We start from the raw sequence: 23,161 nt of genomic DNA on the forward strand, positions 1-23,161 counted from the left end.
ATGACAGCTGGGTTTGGCTCTAGGGCCCCTGCAACCCTGCATGGATAAGCTGTGTGGACAGTGGATGGATAGTTGTAAACTTGCCACTGACAAAATGTTTGTCAGAGATTTCTGTTTGTCAAAACTGGCCTTTTTTTATTCTTCTGCTGACTCTATGTATCTGTATATAAGCCCACACAATCCACCAAAACAGCCTTCACTGTCAGTCACCTAATGGTTAGAGGGTAAAAGTAAGTAAGTGACCAGGGTCGCAAATTACAGAGCAGTGTTATTATCCCTCTGTTACCCTATCTCTGCCTTTTATGTCTGCTTGACAGCTGCTGATTTAGCCGTCTTAATCCTTTAATCTGAAAAATGGAAGCTTATTGCCCTTGCGAATTTCATGCCATCAGTCACAGCACAGCCAATAGTAATGGGGCATGTGCCAGATATGGGATGGCAACAAACGAGTGAAGAAAAAGTCAATAAAAGGTCAAAGATGGCTGAACAGCTTGTCTATCACTGCTCAACTTCATGGACCAACATAACAGGTACATAAATAAACTTTTCTGTCATAGCTGATATGTACAAACACAACCAATGTGTTATTTACTTTTTTTTCTTTTAATTGCTAACAAGCATCGGTCAAAACGGAAGTCACATAGTCTTAAACTTAAAAAAACTCTTAACACATCCTGCAAAGCAGAAGTCCATGTGGAGCAAGATGTAAACCACTTTTTATTGCTTTCACACAAAACGCATTCAGTGACCACAGTCCCTAAAATATTGACAATAAAATGAAATATGAAAAAATATAGAAAATAAAAATGATCTCCCGCTCTCTGCCATGATGGTTTGTCATCATTGGACCCGAGAATACAGAGAGGATAAAAGGTAAGAAACACAACATTTGTTGTTGTGTGTGATAATGTGGTGTTGCCAGATGCAAAAGAGAGGGAGTGAAAATGTTGTGTGCATCTTCTTTTGAGTTTTATGATTCTACTTTTTATAGTTTATTTACAGGAACATTTATTTTTTTGTAATAACTGTAAATCACTATGCACAATACATGTAACTGAAGGAAAATGCTGCTGTGTTCTTGATTCATTCTTGTTACAATACAAACAATATACAATAATTAAGTGCACTCAATGAATTGTTAAAATCTTTTTCTATGATAAAATACTGATTTATCTGAAGAAAAAAAAACATTCAAACTTAAAAGATAAAATATATTGTATGTTATGCTCTCTCTTGCTAGTATTTTGTTGCTCAATGTGTTAAAGCAGAAGTAAGCGGAATGTTTGTGTTAATATAAGTCTTAAATAGTTATATCTTCCGACAGCAATCACTTATATAGAATGTTTGGTCTGAAACACGGGTCTGTCAGTCACTCTGCTCTGCTCTAAGCCGAGGAGAAAACTTTCCTTGTATCCTACAACCTTTATCCAATGAGGAGAGAGAACGGCATAAAGGGGCGGTCCTCTGTGTGTGTGCAGCCAAGGGATGCGCGTGAATGTGGTGACGTAGGGACGAGGGCGGGGACTGCTAACTCCATTCGCTGACAGGAAGTTAGCCAAAACCAACGGATCGCTTACTTCTGCTTTAAAGCAGAACTATGCAAGTCGGCCGGAAATAGCTCGCTCCTTCGTTGGTTTCTCTTTTTTTTCCCTCTCCGGCGCTCCCCCACAGTTCTGGGAGGCACATGTCACTGTCGTAAAAAAAAAAAATCGCCGCCACCACCTCCTCCACCTCCTCCACCCCCTCCCACCCCCTACACGTGCTTGTGTTTACTGCTGAAGGTAGAGAGCGGTGTTTGCTAAGCCCTGCTAACACGGAGCTAATGCTAACACGGAGCTAACGCTAACGCTAATACAGCCACACACAGACACAGACATATACACACATGAATAAAGGTTCCAAAACGCGAAGGCGCGTGTGTGTGTGTCATGATGTATTACATTATCTTATAAAAGATCCATGGTGTGTGTGTGTGTCCGTGTTAGCATTAGCTCCGTGTTAGCCACAAGCCAAACTTCATCAGTACAAACATTTCATGTTTCCATGGTTTCCTCCGACTTTCCGAACTCAAACCAATCACGATTCATGACATGCATGACGTCATCTGCGTTCTTATCTCGTACTGCCGTAAGGCAGTTTCTCGCGTTAGTTCTATCCATTGACGAGATTTGGGACACCGAGACGGAGGACTGATCTTGCAAGTGCGGTTTTCAGCCAGTGGGGGGGGTGAGCGCATTGGCCTAGACCCCATTCACCTCATAATAGGTCACTCTACCATCACAGTGTCTCTGAGCCACAATAATTACAGCCCAAATCCTGCATAGTTCTGCTTTAAGAGTGACATTTTGAGACATGTGTGACATGTGTTGTTGGTGAGAAACAGTTTGAGGGATGAGATGAACAGTTTAGCTGAGATTCAGACTGTGTTTAGACTAGAGTTTTGAAAAGTACGGTAGCTTCATTATTAAACAATGCTTGTTAGCATTTAGCAAAATAACCCCACAACAGCAAGATATAAAAAAATAGTGAAGTAGGAATATCCAGATATTTGTGTTTGGAGGCTGCAGATAAATGCAGGGAATAACTGGTTTTCTACCTTATGCAGGTTCTTCAGTTTGGGAGGCAGGTTGTCTCTAATCATCTTCATCGCTTTGAGCGGCGGCTCATTGAAGTATGGAGGCTCCCCATCCACCATCTCAATGACCATGATACCAAGGGACCAGATATCGACCTGGATGCAGCATGAAGGGACAGTCAACAGGTAAAGAAGATGTACTCATTTGAACGTCCAACTAGTGAGATCCTGAGGAAAAGAGTGTTACCTCTGGTCCATAAGGCAACCTGGATATGAGCTCTGGTGCCATCCAGTACGGTGTCCCAACCAGTGACTTCCTCCTCTGCACCTCCTTAGACACCTGGGCACAGAAACCAAAGTCTGACAGCTTCACCTGGAGACACAAGAGACAAGGAGACAGAGAGGGACAAATCAGAAGGACAAAAATAGTAAAGAAACATCAAGAGAACTATTCATAGAAGGTTCCCAATCACATCCTCAATCACAATATTAATAGCCAAGATGGTTTTAGCGTCATACGTCCAAATGTGAGGTTGAAGAATTAAATTAACTCAGTAAAATGCTGTTATAAGGGCTAAAAAAGTCATAAAGGTTTGACAGTAGATTATTCAGAAAAAATATTATTATAAATTAATGTACACAGTAAATTTGAGTTTTGATCATATATGAAGAGAAGGACAATGTAAACAAACATTTGAGATGTGTTTTAGCTGTGTAACATCAACATTCAGCTTCATACACCACACACTAGTTGAGCAGACCCATCTGTGTAATCTGGTGCACACAGATACAAACACTGACTGCAACATAATAACATGTCTGCCAATGACAAGCTGAGCTTCATCAACAACACTAACATTTCTGAATTCAGCCTTTTCAAGCTGTAAATAAATGTTAAACGAGTCAATGAGATGAGCAGTGAATGAACTTATCTTTTCCAGACGTTACACTCACTTTCACATACACCACCCAGTGCAAAGGTGCAATCAAAGAGACCAAAAAAAACAAACACCCACCCGACTGACGAGAAACTGTTCATACTTGGTTAGTTAAGCTTCCCCTGTCAGGCCAAACCACAAGCAAGCAAGCAAATCCACAAGCAAATCTCAAACTCAGCTCAGCAGCAAAACACCAGGTCAGCCAGCTGAAGTTCACAATGTCAGTGTGTGAACACTCAGAGATCCGGCTGAAATCAAACTTTAAAACTTAAAAAATCCTGCGTTATAGGGTTTATGAAACCACAAAAGTATACATAACCCCTCCTGCAACAAACAGTACGAAGACAATACTTTTACTTCATGTTTTTCATCACCCAGAGTGATTAAAATCATGACACCTACCAAAAGGGTTTGACCAAGTTAGCTGAATTGATGCAGCTCTGCTGGGAACGATTAATAAGAGCACAGAGACACAGAGCATCCTCTGAGAAATGAATTAGCAGCGTTCACACATACACGCTATATGACGCAGCACCGTTTTAGTTTTTTCTGCTCAGCAGAGCAACACAATGTAGGCCAAGCACTTCAGTGTTGCTGCGCAGGGCGAGGCCTGCCTGACCGTGCATACTGCTAGAGGGCAGGATGACAGGTAAAACCCCAGCTCTTAGACATCAAACCACAAACCCATCTGCTGCCATCAAGGACACTGTGGTTTACATGTTAGTTCTTCTTTAAATCAAAGGTGTGATATGCACGAATCTGCAAAGTCAGCAAAAAGTACTTGCATATTAACTTTCTGATGCAAAAGCTATTAATTTAACCCCAAAAAAGTGGATTAATTCAGCCTTATCATCAAACAGAATTTACAATATTAATAATGTGAATTTAAAAAATAAATAAATAAGCTCAGCCCTCCAATGAATGAACAAGTGCAAGGAAACCGGGCGCCAACAGCTGCCATCAACAGCCCACCCACAAATATAGCAACAACAGATGTAAAGACTCAGCTTGGATTGACATCACATCTGAAGCAGTTATGATCTCAATCTGCTCTTGCTGACAGACTGACGGTGAGAGAATCAGCAGCAATATGTCGCTCACTGGGGACGTTCATTTTGTCCCCTTAAACCCGAATCGTTTATAAATCTTCATGGAGCAGCTTCACCAGACCATTGAGAACATAATAATGGTGTCGGTGAGGTCTGAGCTCAGGAGACCTGCACCATCCATGCACTCTCTGTGCTGGGGTCCTTTCTTATCACAGACCATGTACAGTATGTGTTGTGCACAGTGATGCATCAGAAACCGAGTTCTCCTTTCCCATTTGCGTTGCTGAGCAACCATTGAGGTTTCATTTTCTGCAGAAAGCAGAAACTAGTTTGACAAACAGGCAGGAAGTGATTTACCATCTGCCTCAGTTCTACAATAGTGGTTAAAAAAGTGGCATCAAGTTCCTTTTTACAGCCAACATTTTCTCATTTATTCTTGTAAAAGCGGGTCATTGGCTGCAGGGTTGTACTGAGTTTGTGCATCGTGGGGAACAAACTCTGCATATGAGCAGGTGAGGAACTGCTCTCTGTCAGGTGCAGGTGTGACAGCAGAAGAAACATTGATGCAGCTGATAAAATTACTGAGCTCAGCCTCGGCATCGATGATTACTACTCCAGTGTATAATAATAATCAGTGATAATACTGGGACTGGATATTGTGAAAGACCAACTACAACTGGAACATGATTCATGTTTTTAATGCTGTTAGTTTATGCTGTTAAAAAAAGGTGCTTTTGCTTATGCAGTTAAAGTGCTGCCACAGCCACAGCGTTGTGGTTTGGCATATAAAAGCAGATTTGTACTGCTAATTCATTATTCACCTAAAAGTTTTCTTTGTTGGGAGTGGTTTGCTCACATTTTTTTCCTGCACTCATTTTGGCATTTTAAAGGAAAACTGTTTGAAACCAGCCTAAAAGGAGCTTTGTTGCAGCATCGTTAAAGCAGAACTATGCAACTTGGCCGGAAATAGCTCGCTCCTTCGTTGGTTTCTCTTTTTTTCCCTCTCCGGGGCTCCCCCACAGTTCTAGGAGGCACATGTCACTGTCGTAAAAAAAAAAACTCGCCGCCCCACCTCCTCCACCCCCTCCCTACACGTGCTTGTGTTTACTGCTGAAGGTAGAGAGCGGTGTTTGCTAAGCACGGAGCTAATGCTAACACGGAGCTAACGCTAACAGGGAGCTAATGCTAACACGGAGCTAACGCTAATACGGCCACACACAGACAAAGACACAAAGACACAGACATACACACACACATGAATAAAGGTTCCAAAACGCGAAGGCGTGTGTGTGTGTGTCATGATGTATTACATTATCTTATAAAAGATCCATGGTGTGTGTGTGTCTGTTAGCATTAGCTCCGTGTTAGCCACAAGCCGAACTTCATCAGTACAAACATGTTTCCATGGTTTCCTCCGACTTTCCGAACTCAAACCAATCACGATTCATGACATGCATGACGTCATCTGCGTTCTTATCTCGTACTGCCGTAAGGCAGTTTCTCGCGATAGTTCTATCCATTGATGAGATTTACACCGAGACGGAGGACTGATCTTGCAAGTGCGGTTTTCAGCCAGTGGGGGGGGTGAGCGCATTGGCCTAGACCCCATTCACCTCATAATAGGTCACTCTACCATCACAGTGTCTCTGAGCCACAATAATTACAGCCAAAATCCTGCATAGTTCTGCTTTAAATGGCAGCGTGGTACTGGTACATACCCGACCATCATGAGTGAGGAGGATGGAGTCACTCTTTATGTCTCTGTGGATCACACCCTGTGTGTGAAGGACAGACAACGCCTTCAGGACAGACAAACACACTGTAGCGATCTGCTCCTCATTCATCCTAGGGAGAGAAGGGGACATCAGAGAGAAATGTCAGTATAGACTTTACACAGCCTGTTTTTCTAGTGCGTAAACATTTTCCCACTCACTCACATTTTCCAACTCATCTGAAACCATGTTGATAATAGGAAGCACCCACAAATAGACCAGAAAATGTCCATGTTTCATAGTTTTATGTAGAGATACAGTCAAATATGGCTGAAAATCTCTGGAGAACTGTTGTAAATCAATAAATTGCTTGATGTCGGTGAAAAAAGGAAAATTAAATGACCAACGGCATGTTGGTATTTCTCTCTTTCGAGATCATATTAGATAACACTGCCCCCTTATGGAAGAAAGACTTATGGTGGCTGAGGGATTTAATAAGGGACATTTTCTAGTAGAATAAACTGGACTGAAGAGGCAGCGATGATAAAAAGAAGTGATCACGAGAAACTAAATGACTTAATATGAAAATGCATTAATAACAGGTTACAAGGTCACGTACCCATTCACAGTGGTTACAGCTCTTTACAGTTTCTAGCTGCTATGTGAATGAATCGAACTTGCTTGGCTTGACACTCAAAAACATTCTCTCTTAACCTGGTGTGTGTGACGATGTCAGTGAGAGCTCCTCCCTCCAAGAACTCCATGACGACCCAGAGCTCGTCTCCCACCAGGTAACTGTTGTACATCTCCACCACGTTCTCATGGTGATAGTCCCGCATGATCACCACCTGAAGTTACCATGGAGACAGATGGACACACACACACAGACAGAGCGTAATTGCATTAGTCATTAGACTCAAAAGACTGGCAGGTCGACCTTGCAGGTGGACAGATGATTGTGTATCTATAAGGTCGCAGCAGCAGTGATCTGCCACCGTTAATGTCGAGCAAGCGCGCTGAAGCCCTGCAGGTTACTCATACGTCAGTTCAAATGTCTATAACTACGTCATTAGCAACTAATGTGATTATGAAGTGGTACTGTGTACTGTGTACAAATTAAAGCAGAACTATGCAACTTGGCCGGAAATAGCTCGCTCCTTCGTTGGTTTCTCTTTTTTTCCCTCTCCGGGGCTCCCCCACAGTTCTGGGAGGCACATGTCACTGTCGTAAAAAAAAAACTCGCCGCCACCACCTCCTCCACCCCCTCCCTACACGTGCTTGTGTTTACTGCTGAAGGTAGAGAGCGGTGTTTGCTAAGCACGGAGCTAATGCTAACACGGAGCTAACGCTAACAGGGAGCTAATGCTAACACGGAGCTAACGCTAATACGGCCACACACAGACAAAGACACAAAGACACAGACATACACACACACATGAATAAAGGTTCCAAAACGCGAAGGCGTGTGTGTGTGTGTCATGATGTATTACATTATCTTATAAAAGATCCATGGTGTGTGTGTGTCTGTTAGCATTAGCTCCGTGTTAGCCACAAGCCGAACTTCATCAGTACAAACATGTTTCCATGGTTTCCTCCGACTTTCCGAACTCAAACCAATCACGATTCATGACATGCATGACGTCATCTGCGTTCTTATCTCGTACTGCCGTAAGGCAGTTTCTCGCGATAGTTCTATCCATTGATGAGATTTACACCGAGACGGAGGACTGATCTTGCAAGTGCGGTTTTCAGCCAGTGGGGGGGGTGAGCGCATTGGCCTAGACCCCATTCACCTCATAATAGGTCACTCTACCATCACAGTGACTCTGAGCCACAATAATTACAGCCGAAATCCTGCATAGTTCTGCTTTAAAAGCGGTCAGTGACAGCGGTCATGACTTTTTCTGACATGTAACTGATCTTATTCAATGATTTTATGTCTTAAGGGCTGCATGAGCTGATGCGAGATGAGCTTTCATATTCTGTTTTGCAGCTCTAGCCCTTTTATTGGAAATCTATGTTTGAAAAAATTGCTTGTGCCTGGGAAGCAAGGATTATACTTGTTTTTTTTGGACTTGCTACAATTTCATATTCATTATACACAGGAGATAGGTGATAGGAGAGTAAACAGGAGAACCAAAAGTACAAACTGTTCAATTTAATTTAATCATGCATTCTGGTAATAAACATATAAATTACACTAAAAAGTCAATGAAAACGAACAGTGTGACTTTAAGATTTAAACGGCACTGAATGACACCTAACTGTCTGGACAGTTTCTCAAACAAATAGTGTAACCCTATTGTTATTAACTCTTACCTCATTAAAAAGGAGTTCTCTGCGCTGTTGTTTCCTCAGGTCCATCTTCTTCACAGCAACCAGTTTCCCTGTGGTCTTCACTGTGGCTATACACACAATCCCCGTGGACCCCTCCCCTATCTTAATGTAGTGATCCAGGTAGGTCCGCGGATCGCCGGGATCCACCACCATCTGTAGCGCTGCTCTGAACTGCTCATGGGAAACCCTCTGGGGCTCCCTCTGCGGTGAGCGGCCCTGGGATGGAGCGCTTGACGCCGGTGGCCCAGAGGGCACCGGGGGCCGCGGAGCTGGAACGTTGGGGTGAGGAGTGTGCGGGTGCTGGGTGGCCTCAGGGGTAAGGCTGGGGTGGGAAGAGTGATGAGGGTGTGGGTGGCTGACAGGGGGCTTGGAGCCGGAGGAACCTCGCGAAGAGCCACCGGAGGGACCATTTTGAGGGGAAGATTCATGGTGTCGAACCGGCTTGAAGAAGGAGACAGCACAATGTTACGTCAAACAAGTGTAAGAAAGAGGAGAGGGCTGTTTTTCGAAGGTTGGAGCTGCAACGCGACGTTCATTCTTAATAATTTGACCAATTCAAAGCCGATACTGACCATTGCCATGCACTGCAGATGGTGCACATTATATCAGTCTCACTCTGTTAAAGGGCCACACAGCTGCTGTGTTGTTTTGTATTGGCAGCCAGTCACATGCCAACATATTTAACAGTGTGGGAGGTTCACTACACCACACAGCAAATGATAGGATAGAGATAAAGATCAGTTTTTGTCTCATAAGCAATTTTTTTTTGGCTTAATTGACTCCAATGAACGGATAAACAGAGATATAAAACAAGTAATTACAATAGTATATATGTATGGGATAAATCTTAGATCTTAGAATTACCTGTTTATCAAAAACACAAACAGCTAAAATGGAAACACTGTCTCAGTTTTCTTTTTTAAAATGTAATTCTTTTCCAAAGTAGTTCTGGTAATATTTTCATAACCTGAATTTGAACTGCATTCGTCTTGACATTATCACACAGGCATCACTGACAGCTTTCAGAGGAGATAACCATGACAGAAGTGGGTAAATGTGAAGAGACAAAAGAGACAGAGAGAGGTGATAAGGGCTATCATCCATCAGCCATTTGTCTGCTTTTCTCTCAGTCAACGGCCCTCCTCACGGCTGCTTTGGAAACACACACATTGCATCTATTCATGCTGCTGTTCCTACCTGTCCTGTGGGGCTGCGCCCACCCTCGCTGTCCGTCCTTGGGTACGTGTTAAAGGGCCGTGTGGTCTGTTGGGCCGTCTTCATCACCCCCTCTGTTAATGGAAGGTTTGGGGTGTGGATGTTGGGCCCAGAGAGGGGTCTCTTGTCCCTGGGAGACTGAGGGCTACCATCCCTCGTCACGTAGCTCGACTTTGGCCTGTGATCGCCAGGTTGGTCTCTGCGCACCACCTGCTCCTGACAAGAGGCAGGGTCGGGAGTATGGGGAGAGAGAAAAATGGATCCGTAAATAATAATGCGGGTAACTATGTAACACGGCGAGAACAACAGCTCAAGTTGGATTTGATGCAGTCATGTCAAATGATATATAACCCCCTTAGGCCCATTTCCCCCCCCTGAAACTACAGAATCAACACTTTCTATCAAGCCACTGCTCTTCTGAGTGATTCAATTGATACACCAATCTTGTTATTGGGAAAATTACAAAATATTTGAGGTAGTGTAACTATTTGTCTGGTCCATCACTGCTTTGTGTGTCTTAACTGATTAATGCTTGTTAATGCTACTAAAAATACGTTAGAAAGAACATGTTTAATTAATTCTAGTGACGCGATTTTCTTCTCTCTAAATGGACAGATTTTATGATGTAGGGTTACATCATAAAATGAGCTTCCCCTCTTTGGGCCGTGATATACTTGCTGCTTGATCGAACATACGCGTACACAACATGCTGTGTCCGTCGTGTCTGTGCATACACAGCCAAAACGCACAATACTGGCGGTCTCCACTTGGGGCAGACAACAGGAATAAAAAATTGTGAAAAGCTCCACCGATATGTCGCCAACTACTTTGACAGGCATGCCTGTCACTATGTAATGGCGTGGAAACATCGAGTTTCGCACCAGGTCGATCTACCTCTCTTCAAAAGTTTCCACCATTGATTAAGGATTCAAAGGCCTGGCCTGCCTTGGCTGTATACCTACAATACATGGGGGTGGTAATGTTTCATTGTGAGCACAGAGTGAGTAGAACTTGGCCTAAGAGGGTGAACCATTGACCCACATTCATCTTTAGCCCATACCTGGTCCCGGTCACGAGGCTCTCTATCTCTGTGAGGGGGAGGGGGAGGGCCAGAGCCAGGTCTGTCCCTGTGGCCCCTGCTGGGCTCTTGGCCGCGCGGCTGCTGCTGGGGCCGACCCTGGACTCCATCATCCCTCTGATGAGGACGGATTGCACGCTGACCCTGGCGGGGGTCACCTCCGCTGTGATGATCTGGTCTGGGTCGGTCTCTAATAACCAAATTATTAGTGAAAGGTTTGTGGTTTTACAGCATGGATTTGTATTGAGAAAGAAAACTATGATTCACAACAAACATACTACACAAATTTTAAATCAAGTTTTAATTAGGGATGCACAATGTTATCGGCAGGTATTTAATTTATGCTGATGCGTCTCGCTTCTGGGCAAATTCAACCTGAGGCTATAGTTTCCTAATATTTTAGTTCTAAAAGATTGAATCTGAAGATTTTCTTTTTAGTGTCTCCTGTTATGCAGTAGTTCTGTCTGTCCCCACATCGCCACAGCAGGGTATAATGGGAGCAGACGGTACCATCTCTGCCTTAATAAAATAAATACAGAAGACAGTCTGCATCCCCATCCCAGCTAGACATTGCATACAGAAAGAAAACAATGTGCATACTGCATACATCTGTATTTATCTGCCAAAGGAATTTAAAAACATCAACACATTGGATATAGGCTGAAATTCAACAGCATGCATCCCTAGTTTTATTTTAGTGAAAAACCTCTGCCTTTACTCCACATGAAGCAGCAGTTTGAATCCGTACCTGTCTAGTCTGTCTGGGTGTGAGTAGTGTCTGTGGTGAGGGTCTCCATTCTCCTGGCCTCCTCCTCCTGAAGAGCTGGAGTCCCTGCGAGGCTGGATGGGAGGGCTGCCTCGTCGTAGGGAGTTGGAGCGAGTCACAGACATGGTGTCAAACTCATCCAGCAGCCAGGTCAGAGAGCCATCTGCTCCCATCTTGGTGCCACGTACAATTGTCTGAAGATTTTTTTAGGGGGGGGAAAACTGTTAATAGTTGGCAACAGTATAGGAGATCCTGATATAAAATCACTTTGTTACTGTTTTAGGAGTCTGTATGAATTTGCAAATCGTTTGCAACATTGTGAATGGGCTTGCGAGATGCTCAGTTCTTGAAATCAAGTAGTCTTTTGTTTTTGTCCGCATACCGTACTTAAAAGTAAATTTTTGTGGTTTTGTAGAAATTCTGTGATATTCTCCAAAGGAGGTGAAGTTTAGACAGTGTGACATGGTGAGACAGATTCAGCTTTTCTGTTTTACTCAGATTTGGCTTTTGAAGACCAACACACAGCAGTGACCATGATGTTGTAAATCTGAAGTTGTGATTTGAAAAAAAAGAAAAAGAAAAAAGAAACTGAAATCACCATGCCCCCCCACCCCCACTAGGTTTTACATTTGCATACTTTTCCTGAGCTAAGTATTCCTTTGTTGATTTAATTTTCAAAAATCTCACCTTGCGCGGCTCTACAGTAGTGATGACTGTGACATCGATGAAGGGTTTGGGCCTTTTGGCCGTGTCTTCGATGAGCGACTGCCATTGTCGCGGCAACCCGACAAACTTCTGCTCCTGCTCGTCGAAGTCTGTGTGCACGCGATGCTCAAAGTTGGATGGAGCCGAGATCTGGATACGAGACTTCTTCTTTTTGGTGAACATGATGGTGGCTGAAGGCGCTGCAGCCGAGCATCAGACCTGCAGGGAGAGAAGAGGAGGAAAGAAAAGAGGGTTAGAGGAATGACTGAAGAAATATGCTAAATCAACTGGCTTATTTTTAGGGCTGCCCCCAAATAGTCGACCAAGCACTGGTCGACCAAAAAAGCATTAGCCGACCAAAATTTCATTGGTCGATTGGTCGCAGGAAAAAAAAAAAAAAATTTGGAGCCGTGTCTTGTCAAAATTAAGCCAACATCAATGACTGAACTGTATAGGAAAGGCTATTGGGCTTTTATTTTGAAGGGCCAGATACAGGAAGTCGTGACGTGACACTTTTTTTATTTTTTTTTACAAGGCACGGCAGTCTCTCTCACCGCTGTCACCATTAGCGGGTGCTGTCTGAGCCCCGGTCCCGTCCCACAGCGCTCACCGGCGGTCAGTCTCAGTGTCACGGAGCGGATCCATGATAGTCCCCGCTGCAGTCAGAGACCCTCACCCATAGACATTATGTCTATGCCCGCACCGCTCCACGCCGCGGACCCCCACCCCCGCACCCCCGTCACACAGCCTGAGCTCAGTAACTTTTTACCCTCCTCATCTACTGTGTTTATTGGTGATAAACGGGCATTCTGCCGGTAATAACGGTGAAACCCGACCGGCTTGTTGTTGAATCTCGGACCCAACACGGCTGGAGTCACGAGCATTAATTAATTAATTCTCAACCGCGGGCAGCAAAAAAAAAAAAAAAAAAAAAAATTTTTTTTTTTTTTAATTTTTAATTTTTTTTAATTTTTTTTTTTTTTTTCCGTCAAGGTGGGGGGTCGATTAGTCGACTAATCGCCATAAGTGACGACTACTGGTCGACCAACAAAATCTTTGGTCGGGGGCAGCCCTACTTATTTTCCACCCTGTGAGCATTAAGCAGCCGAGTGGCATTATACAAGCCGTGACCTTTTGCTGGAGGTGATCAATAGGCTTGACAACAGGCGGAGGGCTTCAGGCCTGTCTCCCATTATTAACAGCAGGAAAACTACTCCTGCTGCAGCATTTCCTAATGGCCATAATAACACAGCCACTCTGGCGCAGAATTACAACCCATTCAAGAACATGTTCTTAACACCAGACAAAACATCAGAGTAACATCTTCAATGAGACATTTCATCATCATCACTGTGACCATTATAGTTCAGGTGTCTGACACATAATACTATTACATCAAGCATATTGTCCATACAATATGTGCACAACAGACAAACTGCAGTCCAGTTCACTTTCTGATAGTGGACACATTATTTTGTACTTTGCTTTATTTAAAAATGATCCTGATGTGACCTTATGAAAGGGTCAAGGTAGGAGGAGGCCTCTGGGAACTTTTCAGAGGTTTGTTCTATACACGTCCTGCCTGCCTCATGATATTTTCCTTTGAGGACACAGTTTGATATTTGATGGGTTCAACAAAACTTGAATTCAAGGTGGTTGTATTGTGTGTCCCAACCGAAGAACACAGTTACAAAAATATTTGTTGTTTGTTGTTTTGTCCCTCCATTTAATACTGAATGTCAACCAACCAAACACCTTTCTGGGACACTTGAATACAACAGGGGCCATCATTAATGTCTTTAGTAACATCTGTATGTTTCCTACAACAAGTCAAAAAGTAGAAATATAAGTTGTACAAATTATGTTGTTTTTCATACAGGACTGTCTTTGATTCTCTCCTCTCAACCTTGGTTCTTTGTCAGTGGGTAACAAAAGAGACACTCCCAGTAGTCAAACAGAGCCGTCTTATTATCAGTGTGTTATGAGCAGACCCTGCTACAGTTTTCTCTTGTTTTCCTTTAAAATACAGAGTTCGACTTTGCTCTTGAAAATAAAGAGATTGAAAGTGCAACACAAACACAAGGAAATGACATGGGTGCAGGGACTGTGTGTACCAGAGACGGACCAGGGGACGGTGTGTGGGTGAGCTGAGTGAGAGGGCGATTTTGGCGGGTCATAAGTTAGAGGGCATGAGTCATACGGCCGAGCTCACAGTCTAAAAGAGCCTTTCACAGCAGGAGTGTTTCAAGTCTAGCAGGCCCGCCCAGGAACACATGGAGAAAATAAGTTTCACTGCCAAAAACACAACCTCAACATCTCCAACACAACTTCAACACACGCTGCTTCAAACATAAAATGGTACACACATTTCACATACAAACCCATTTCTCTTTTTATTCAGAAATACTAATCAGAGCAGTTACGATGCCATTGTGTTTTAATGAGGACACAGAATTGAACTGTCGATGGATCTGACCTCTCTGTAGGTTTGTCTTTCTCAGAGCAGACATCTACATTATTTGGTGCACTGGAAATTACAATTTTACAATTTTTTTGTCAATAAGTCAATACAGGCAATACATCTGAGGCACAACCTATAAATTACGTGCACAGATTTCTCAACCAAAAATACATTGATCTTTTTCCCCCAATGGGCCCAGGGGGGATCTGTACATTGAATTTCTGTAATGGTTAATTTTGCACAACATAGTCTAAGCAATCAGCCCATACCTCCTAGCAGAATTTCATTGGGCTCCGTTTTAAATCATCACATTTTAGTCAATATTTAAAACATCACCATAATTCAACCTAATGTTTGCTACTTTTTACATCTTGTTGTGCATCACATTAATAATGCTTGTTCATCACGGTATCCGAGTTAATTTATAACGTACGGTACAACCATCCAAACTACAATCCCATAGTGTAGAGAAAACAGGGTTCAACTCCATCCAGCTTGCAGTCCATGGTTTTTTGCCATTAGCAAAACTTTCTCATAACAGCGAGGTTACAACACCAGTGACAGATGCCTCACTCCAGCAATAATGAGTGTGGTGACAACAGGGAAGAAGCACATAAATCACTTGAGGCCTATCATTAGTGTTCAACCAACACAGCAATGCAGCCAAATGAGCCAATCGATGCATCTGAGCTTTGGGACACAGATAGCAACTACAGCCGTAAGGAAGGATGAAAATAATCATGACTGAAGGAGTTGGCCACAGATTACCATCTTACATCAACCAACACACACATGCAGCTCATAATTACTGTTGGCTAAATGGGAACAGTTGTGGTTTTATTTGAATGGGTTAAGTCATAATATCTTATTGAATGCATAAAGTGCTTCAACAGTCCATAAATCAGTTCGAAAAACTGTCATGTGGGGACTGAGAGTGACACTGAGTGTCTCATGCTCACAGACAGTGGTCTGGCTGTGAATCATGGAGTATTGTGGCTTTCAAATCCCAAGCTTTTTGCTTAATCTAGTTAAGTTAAAGGAATGTGAGAGAAAAACAAGATTTTACTGTCACTGTCAAAACCAAGAGACAATGTGGCTTAAATATAACTAAGGCCAAGTGACGGTAGACAAACAAAGACCTTATATGATTGGGGAGAGAACCTCATTCACAGGGTGGCAAGCATATGATTCATCATTTGTAGTATCGATAAACAATGTTTGGGGGCAAATGTAGGCAATAAGAAGAAGCAGAACAACAACAATAATATTTACTTTCCCAAATGACATTCAGAGACTCAAACAGGTGTTGCGGCAGCAGGTTAACTCCAGATACAGACAAGGAGAGTGACGAGCAGCTGCAGCAGGTGCACAGTGCCACCCCCAACCTCAACAGCCCTGGTGTTCAGCTGCTGATCCTGTCCTCTATTTCGCCATCACCATTAAACAGTAAATGCTGAGCGAGAGAGTACGAGCAACAGGCGTCTACTCAGCGTGAACGTGAGGTTATTTGTTTTATTTGATGCTTCTGTGAAATGCTGACTCTGAGAATTAAAATGGAAACATAATCCAGAATTAACAGTAGCTCGGAGAGCAAACACACAAACCATGTATTCGCTCAGAGATCCTGAGACCTATAATCACTCTTAGGTTGATTATAGGTTTCTGCATGTCCAGTTTCTGAGTTTTAAGACCTGTTAAGATCTTTAACATGCCAGGTCAGACAGACATTCCCAGAAATATAACCTACAAATAAAATGGAGTTGTGACGGCACAACCAGCTTGAGTTCAAGTTAAATAGTCCACTGGACAATGTACTTTTTAAAGGAATAAAAAGGGCAACAGTAAACAATTTTGCAGTTTTATACACAGATCATTTTAGTTCATTCAGTACTTTAAAATAGATACCATGATTATTTATAGATATTACTTTGATTATCATCAATGAACAAATATTCTAGTGCTTTTCAGCATCTCGTTTTGAGTCATGCACTAGAAACATTGTGTTCAAAGTGACTACAAAGATACTAGATGGCATTACCTTAGCTTGCTAAGGCTCACTGTGAACACACATGATCCATATCTTCTGCCTTACTTGGAGTGACCAACAGACAGTTAATGAATGCACACATAGGGAAAAAAGTGTTAATCGAGTCAACCAACATGAGCAGGATTAAGTCAAAGAAAGATCATTAGTGTCTGTCATGCTTTTTGCCCTGGTTGTAATGACTGAATATCACTGTGAGATGAGTGACTGTGAATGTGCTCAAAGATAAAATCATTAAAATAAAATGATCTGTATGAAATACATTCTGCAAATAGGATGTGGCCAGACAGCGAAATCATAAGAAAGTTGTCAACGTGTGGCTAAAAAAGCAGATGAGATTTGCTGCTGCACCCTGCCACCCACTTCTACAGTGTTCATGCTCTCTCACACAGAGTAAACCAGAATCTGAAAACGGGCCCCTCAGCAGAGTAAAACAAGCAGACCCCTCCCTGAAAACAACAATGACTGGAGTTAAAGCTTCCCTGTGTTTTCCCCTCACGTGACACATCATTTTCTCATCATCAATTTATTCGTTTATCTCCCTCTGCCCCCACCATTCCCCTCAAGCTCTCGCTCCCTCTCTCTGTTCTTCCTCCTCCTCCCTTTTTTTCCACCTAAACTCAACCTCTCTTTCACACACACACACACACACACACACACACACACACACACACACACACACACACACACACACACACACACACACACACACACACACACACACACACACACACACACACACACACACACACACACACACACACACACACACACACACACACACACACACACACACACACACACACACACACACACACACACACACACACACACACACACACACACACACTCTCCCTCTCTCTCTCCTTGCATTGCTCTGCTGCAGCTCACATATGCCTGGATGAACAGTGAGAAAGGCTGTCTGGCCAGTGGACCAGAGCCAGGCTGATGAGCTCTGGATGAAGCTGCTGTCCTCTGGCCCGATTCAAGTGCTGTACATGGGTGGTCTGCTCTCAGAGAGAGACACCATCGGTCACAGCGCTTTTCAGCTGCAATGACACAGTCGGGTATGAGAAGGATATGCATGGTGACTCCTAGACCCATATTTATGGGGTAAAATGTGTTTTGATTACAGATCCCAGTTCTAAACTTCTTCGATCATACTGGCTAAAGTTGAGGAAAACTGAAAGACAGCATCACTTTGAAGACATTTGAAGGGCATCAGCCACGGCAGTGAGGGATTGCAGCACTCACTTTCCCTCCACTAATGATTTTGTCTGTGGCTTCACGGAGACATTTTTTGCATAGCTATCTTACTTGTGTGGATTGGGAGGGCTGATGTAACCTTCAACTTCAAAAAGTCCAAAATAAATCTTTATGAGTCATTTAAGAGATAGCTTGAAGGATTTTACCTGACTGTACCAGCTTGCAACAATATAGTATTATGTATTATAGTATTATGAGCAAATACTAAATGTCAAGCCCAGCAAGTGTAGCACACACCACTCATTTGCAAAATATCTGTATTGATGCCACAAACCATGACATGAACTGAAAACTGACTCTTAACCTCAGTATTGTGAACACTTTTATTCACTCATCACAAGTTGAAGGCCTCTCTGAAGTGTTGTTTAGGTCCTCTGTCAAAAGCAAATCTAGACCTTGGGAATATGTATTCTTATTAATGCATAGAAACCCTCTTGTTTATATACAGAAAAGAATCAGTGTTAAATCCCAAAATTTACAACCACAAACAACCACATTCATAATTGGGGCAATAAATAACCTCTAAATAGTATATAGTCGATAACCTGCCAAAACAACTGGTGAAGTAGACAAAGCTGCCTGCCAAGGCAAAAAATATTACTAGCGTTTGTCAGACGGCAATTTCCCATGCTATGTTAAACGTAGAGTACTTAAATGGTCTCTTGAGGTGGAGTTCACCAAAGCTAAAAAAAAACAAATACACAAGCAGCTCACTGATTTTAAGACTGATATACGGTACCAAAAGGCAGACAGTGGTATTTGGTATTTAGGTTAACATTGATGCTATGATGCGTTTACATGAGCTGGATGGCGCTGAGTCGGGGCAATAATTAATAGCCCGTTCTCTTGCACTTGGAAACACACACAGAGGACCACACTTCTGTACTTTAGTAGCTCCCAGACGTGAAGTGCTGCGCAAACATAGTGTTCACCGTGTGACCTTGGAGCTACCGACCGCTCTAACCAGCATCAGCCCGGTCATAACACTGTGTGTGTGGCACCCTCAGCTTCTGTATTACACAGAGTGGGTCTGCTCACATCTGTCTACTATTACACTCAATGAGGCGATTAAGACGCAAAACTAGCTGTTACACACTTACTTAAGTTCCCATGACATGAACCTTCATCGACCCACTGATAATCAGCTGATGTTGATGTTATAAGATCTCACACGCTACAGTAGAGTTCACTCATGTCCCACGCGGCTCATCAACACAGGAGTCCATGTAACAGCAGCATCAATAGTTATCACTCATTTATGTTAAACAACAGAGTAGGATGGCATAAGACTTATCTCATGACTGAGGAAGTGGACTACTAAATATGGTTCATGTTTACATCTTGAAGGAGTGATTATGATCTGTATACCTTTGGCTGTAGGATATTCTAAAATGATAATGATCACAAAGGACCAGCCTGAAATCAAGACGATACAGGTCACTCAGCATCTCTGTGATGGCTATATAGAAAACCCACTGAAATTAACATACCATTTTACTCACTCCCATTCATCCCTTATCATAGGGTTCCATCACTTACATTGACGTTTATTATGACTTAAAACTAAGTAAAATGTAGGTTTTGCTAAATAATTTACATATCTTTTGTTAAATAAATATTCATCAAATGAAAAAAAAGAGAGAATTTACTGAAGCTATGTATGTACCATTTTGATGAGGGCTCTAGTACCAGCTATGAAAATCCAGCCCTGCATTTACTGTATCAAATAAAACTAAAGCGCCTAAACCAGTGTCGCCCAAGTTTAAGGACCAGGCACTAGCAACGCCATCATTTCTCCACACTTATCTCGGATGAGGAAGTCCTTTTGATAAATAATAAAAACAATCAGACGGCTCACTACAATTATAAGAAAACATGCATGAAACAGACTTCCTGGACATGAGAGCACAACTCAGTTTGAACACAAAAGACACAGCACGACAGCAAATCACTACCAAAAGCTGTTCTCCCATTCATCTCCCCATGTGTCACCGACACTTGTGCAAAGAGAGACAGATGACCCGGATAGTCCAGGCCAACAGCTGTCTTGACAGTCACAAATATGAGCAGTCATGGAGAGGTCTGAATGGCCCCAGTGAGGGAGAGGAGAGAGGAGGGAGGAGGAGGAGGGAGAGAGACACTCATGTGAGCCCGCAGCCCTCCAACAGGGCTGTCTGTCTGTGTCGCTCTCTCGCCGCTTGGTTGCTTGCTACCCCCTTCGCACAGGACAAACAATAACCTTATTATGTTTTCTGACTCACAGTTAATCCCTCTGCTGTGAGATTTAAACAACAGTGTTTTGTTTTGCGGCCCAGATTAACTTTAACACGAGTGGAGTGGAGTCGAGCCGGTACCATGCAGTGGTTAAAAAAAAAAAAAAAGCTCCTCAGCTCGGTCCCAGCAGCGCTGCGAGGACCGACACAAAGTTTTCATTTACACCATCTACTCCTCACTAGTGAACAAACGACTAAAACATATGCGTGGATACAACTTACTTTACTCACTTTAGTCCACGTCCTGTTTTCCCCGGCAGCTACAGACTATCCACCTGATCTCATGTCGGAAACGCAGCTCCGGACGAGGAAAAACCGACTCCCTGATCAACAAAGTTGTTTCCGCGAACAAATGAAACTTGGTCAAACCATCGAAAGCGTCGTTACGTCTTCATAAAAGAAACGTGACGGCATCGGTCACACACACAAACAGCGGTAGCACCAAACAAACTTCACATCAACACAAAGTGTTGTAGCAGCACTCGGCTGTAAATACAAAGTCTGTCGCATTCCTATGGGTTCAGCCAGAGCAATAGATATATCTATCGCTCTGGGTTCAGCAAAACGCGGCCCAGTGTCATGACGTCACCGCGCGAGGGGGGGCTGAGTGTATAAGCGCAGTCACGTTATACCCATCTAAAATGTATATTTCAAGATTCCTTGACATCGATAACAAATGTACCTTTTGTAAGATTGAACTTCAAAATGTAACCCATCTGTTTTATGGTTGTTCATATAGTAGTACATTTTGGAAAGAACTTGAGAATTATATATTGTGTAAAACAAAACACAAAATCAACATTGAGGGGAAGAACGTTATCACTTATTTTGATTTCAAAGAAAAAAAACTATGTACTATAGTAAACCTTTATATTTTATTGGGGAAGTTCCATATTCATAAATGTAAATTTCAAAATTCTTCACCTTCATTTAAGTTGTTTTTGAAGTTGATTATTATTTTAAGTCTCTTAATTTAGTTACAAACCGGAAATGTAAAGCAATAACGACCATACATTCAGAGATGTTTGGTGAGTGATCTTGTCACAATGGCCATAATTGTGGTTTGCATGGGATACAAGGTCTGTCATTGTTTTCCTTTATTGTTAATTTGACTGTTTTCTATTTTTTTGGTTTTTATTTTAATTTATTTCACTTAACCTTTGTTATGCTGTCATAATTGTAAATTTATTGTTGCTGTTGTAGCGAATGTGGGCTGGAAAGGCTGAAATGTTGTTGTTGTTGTTACAACTTGAAATAAAGCTTTGAAAAAAAAAATAAAAAATAAGCGCAGTCACGTCAAGTGTTATTATTAACATTTATAAAGTGTATTCTCCATCATTAGTTGCCTTTTGTCGAATATTACCTGTCAGGTGATATTATTATATGGGTTTTGAAATTCTTGTTCCGGGGATAATTTTAGGGGTACGTCTATTTTCATGATCAATGAATCTGATGATTAGTGCCCTTTGCATATTAAAATTGTCTATAAAGTGTTTTAAAAAATGATGAAAAATGATCACAATTGTATTACTTTTCTTTTCAGACGTCTGACCAATGACATACAATCAAATAATATTCAATTTTAGGCTGAATATTACTAAAAAGCCAGGATGACTTGCTGGCCACCATATTGATAATTCATACTAATGTAGCCTACATGTATTTAAAACTTTTAAGCTAAAATTGAAATGATTTATTGTTCTACCTATGCCATGAGACTATTGTCTGTCTATGAATGATATGAAGCACAGAAAAGGGTCAGATAATGAAACATTCTTATTTGTTTCTTGAAAGAGTAATTTACATTAAAGGCCACGTTATTGACAATGCATTGTTTGCTTCTGTCACATGACAATATTGCTCACCTTGGCAAACAGACTTTCACGGTATGGCTCACGTGTTTGCTGTTTTCAGCAGTCTGATCGAGGCATACTGTTGTGAAATATCATGTCTCCTTGCCAATATAAACAGATTCAGAACTGGAGCCGAGGGCAAATGATGAAACACGTCATCGTGAATACAGGTAACACTGACAGAGGAACCCTGTCAGCGTTGGTGTTTTAATTTCATAATTAAATGCAGATTGCTTGAAAAAAAACAAACGGATTTTTGAATTTGTCCTCCAATTTTTGTCATGGTGTTATGTTTGTCATGGAGTGTTACTAGACTTCAAAAAATACTTTCATGACTTCAACCCACATCAAATTAACCAACAAATAAGTGTTGTCACAGGCATCACAAAAGTAATTTCAGTCTGATATATGGGGACTGATATGATAACTGAACTGCAACTGAACTGTACTTTAAAATCTTATTGTGCTCGATATTTCCACACTTAGACGATAAAACCTAGAATCCAAACATATGTGCTCTGTTTATAATATGAGTTGCTTGTCAATGCCAGCCAAAGTGAGTGCTGTCAAACACATCCTTTTGTTCAATTGACTGTTTCCCACTCCCCAAAGGCCTGCAAGGTGTTAGCTTCACACGGAAAAGGTTCGATGACATTCCTTTGCATGTAAAAATACAGCGGTAACTGGTCCACTCAACCTATCAGGGCCAGAAACTAAGAAACCTCCCAATCCTGAGCTTGAATTCAAACAAAGCAGTCAGTGTTGCAGCCAATAAGGGCTGACTTCCAGAGGCAGGTTGTGGAATGTGGAAAGGTCAATGATAAAGACAGCGGAGAGGGCCGTATTTAGAGTACACACAAGCCAGCTTACACATACACACACAGGGAAC

The 23,161-nt window shown here is 42.2% G+C and overlaps 1 protein-coding gene across 3 annotated transcripts in view; it reads right to left on the reverse strand.

Moving 5' to 3' along the window:
- Window positions 1–23,161, reverse strand: part of pak4 (p21 protein (Cdc42/Rac)-activated kinase 4) — a 33,736-nt gene that overhangs the window by 5,451 nt on the left and 5,124 nt on the right. The window contains exons 1-10 of one of the 3 annotated variants that reach the window (XM_083985288.1): window positions 20,642–20,906; window positions 12,358–12,594; window positions 11,653–11,864; window positions 10,887–11,094; window positions 9,809–10,042; window positions 8,594–9,052; window positions 6,989–7,122; window positions 6,281–6,407; window positions 2,823–2,948; window positions 2,597–2,731 (exon numbers count right to left, since the gene is read on the reverse strand). In XM_083985288.1, the coding sequence (XP_083841414.1) occupies window positions 2,597–2,731; window positions 2,823–2,948; window positions 6,281–6,407; window positions 6,989–7,122; window positions 8,594–9,052; window positions 9,809–10,042; window positions 10,887–11,094; window positions 11,653–11,864; window positions 12,358–12,558 (1,836 nt within the window). In that variant the 5' untranslated portion in view covers window positions 12,559–12,594; window positions 20,642–20,906. Of the gene's footprint in view, window positions 1–2,596; window positions 2,732–2,822; window positions 2,949–6,280; window positions 6,408–6,988; window positions 7,123–8,593; window positions 9,053–9,808; window positions 10,043–10,886; window positions 11,095–11,652; window positions 11,865–12,357; window positions 12,595–20,641; window positions 20,907–23,161 lie in introns of those variants that run through there. The other 2 variants (XM_083985289.1, XM_083985287.1) reach the window with 2 other exon arrangements.

The sequence above is a fragment of the Trachurus trachurus genome, assembly GCF_905171665.1.
Source record: "Trachurus trachurus genome assembly, chromosome: 13".
NCBI classification, from domain to species: domain Eukaryota; kingdom Metazoa; phylum Chordata; class Actinopteri; order Carangiformes; family Carangidae; genus Trachurus; species Trachurus trachurus.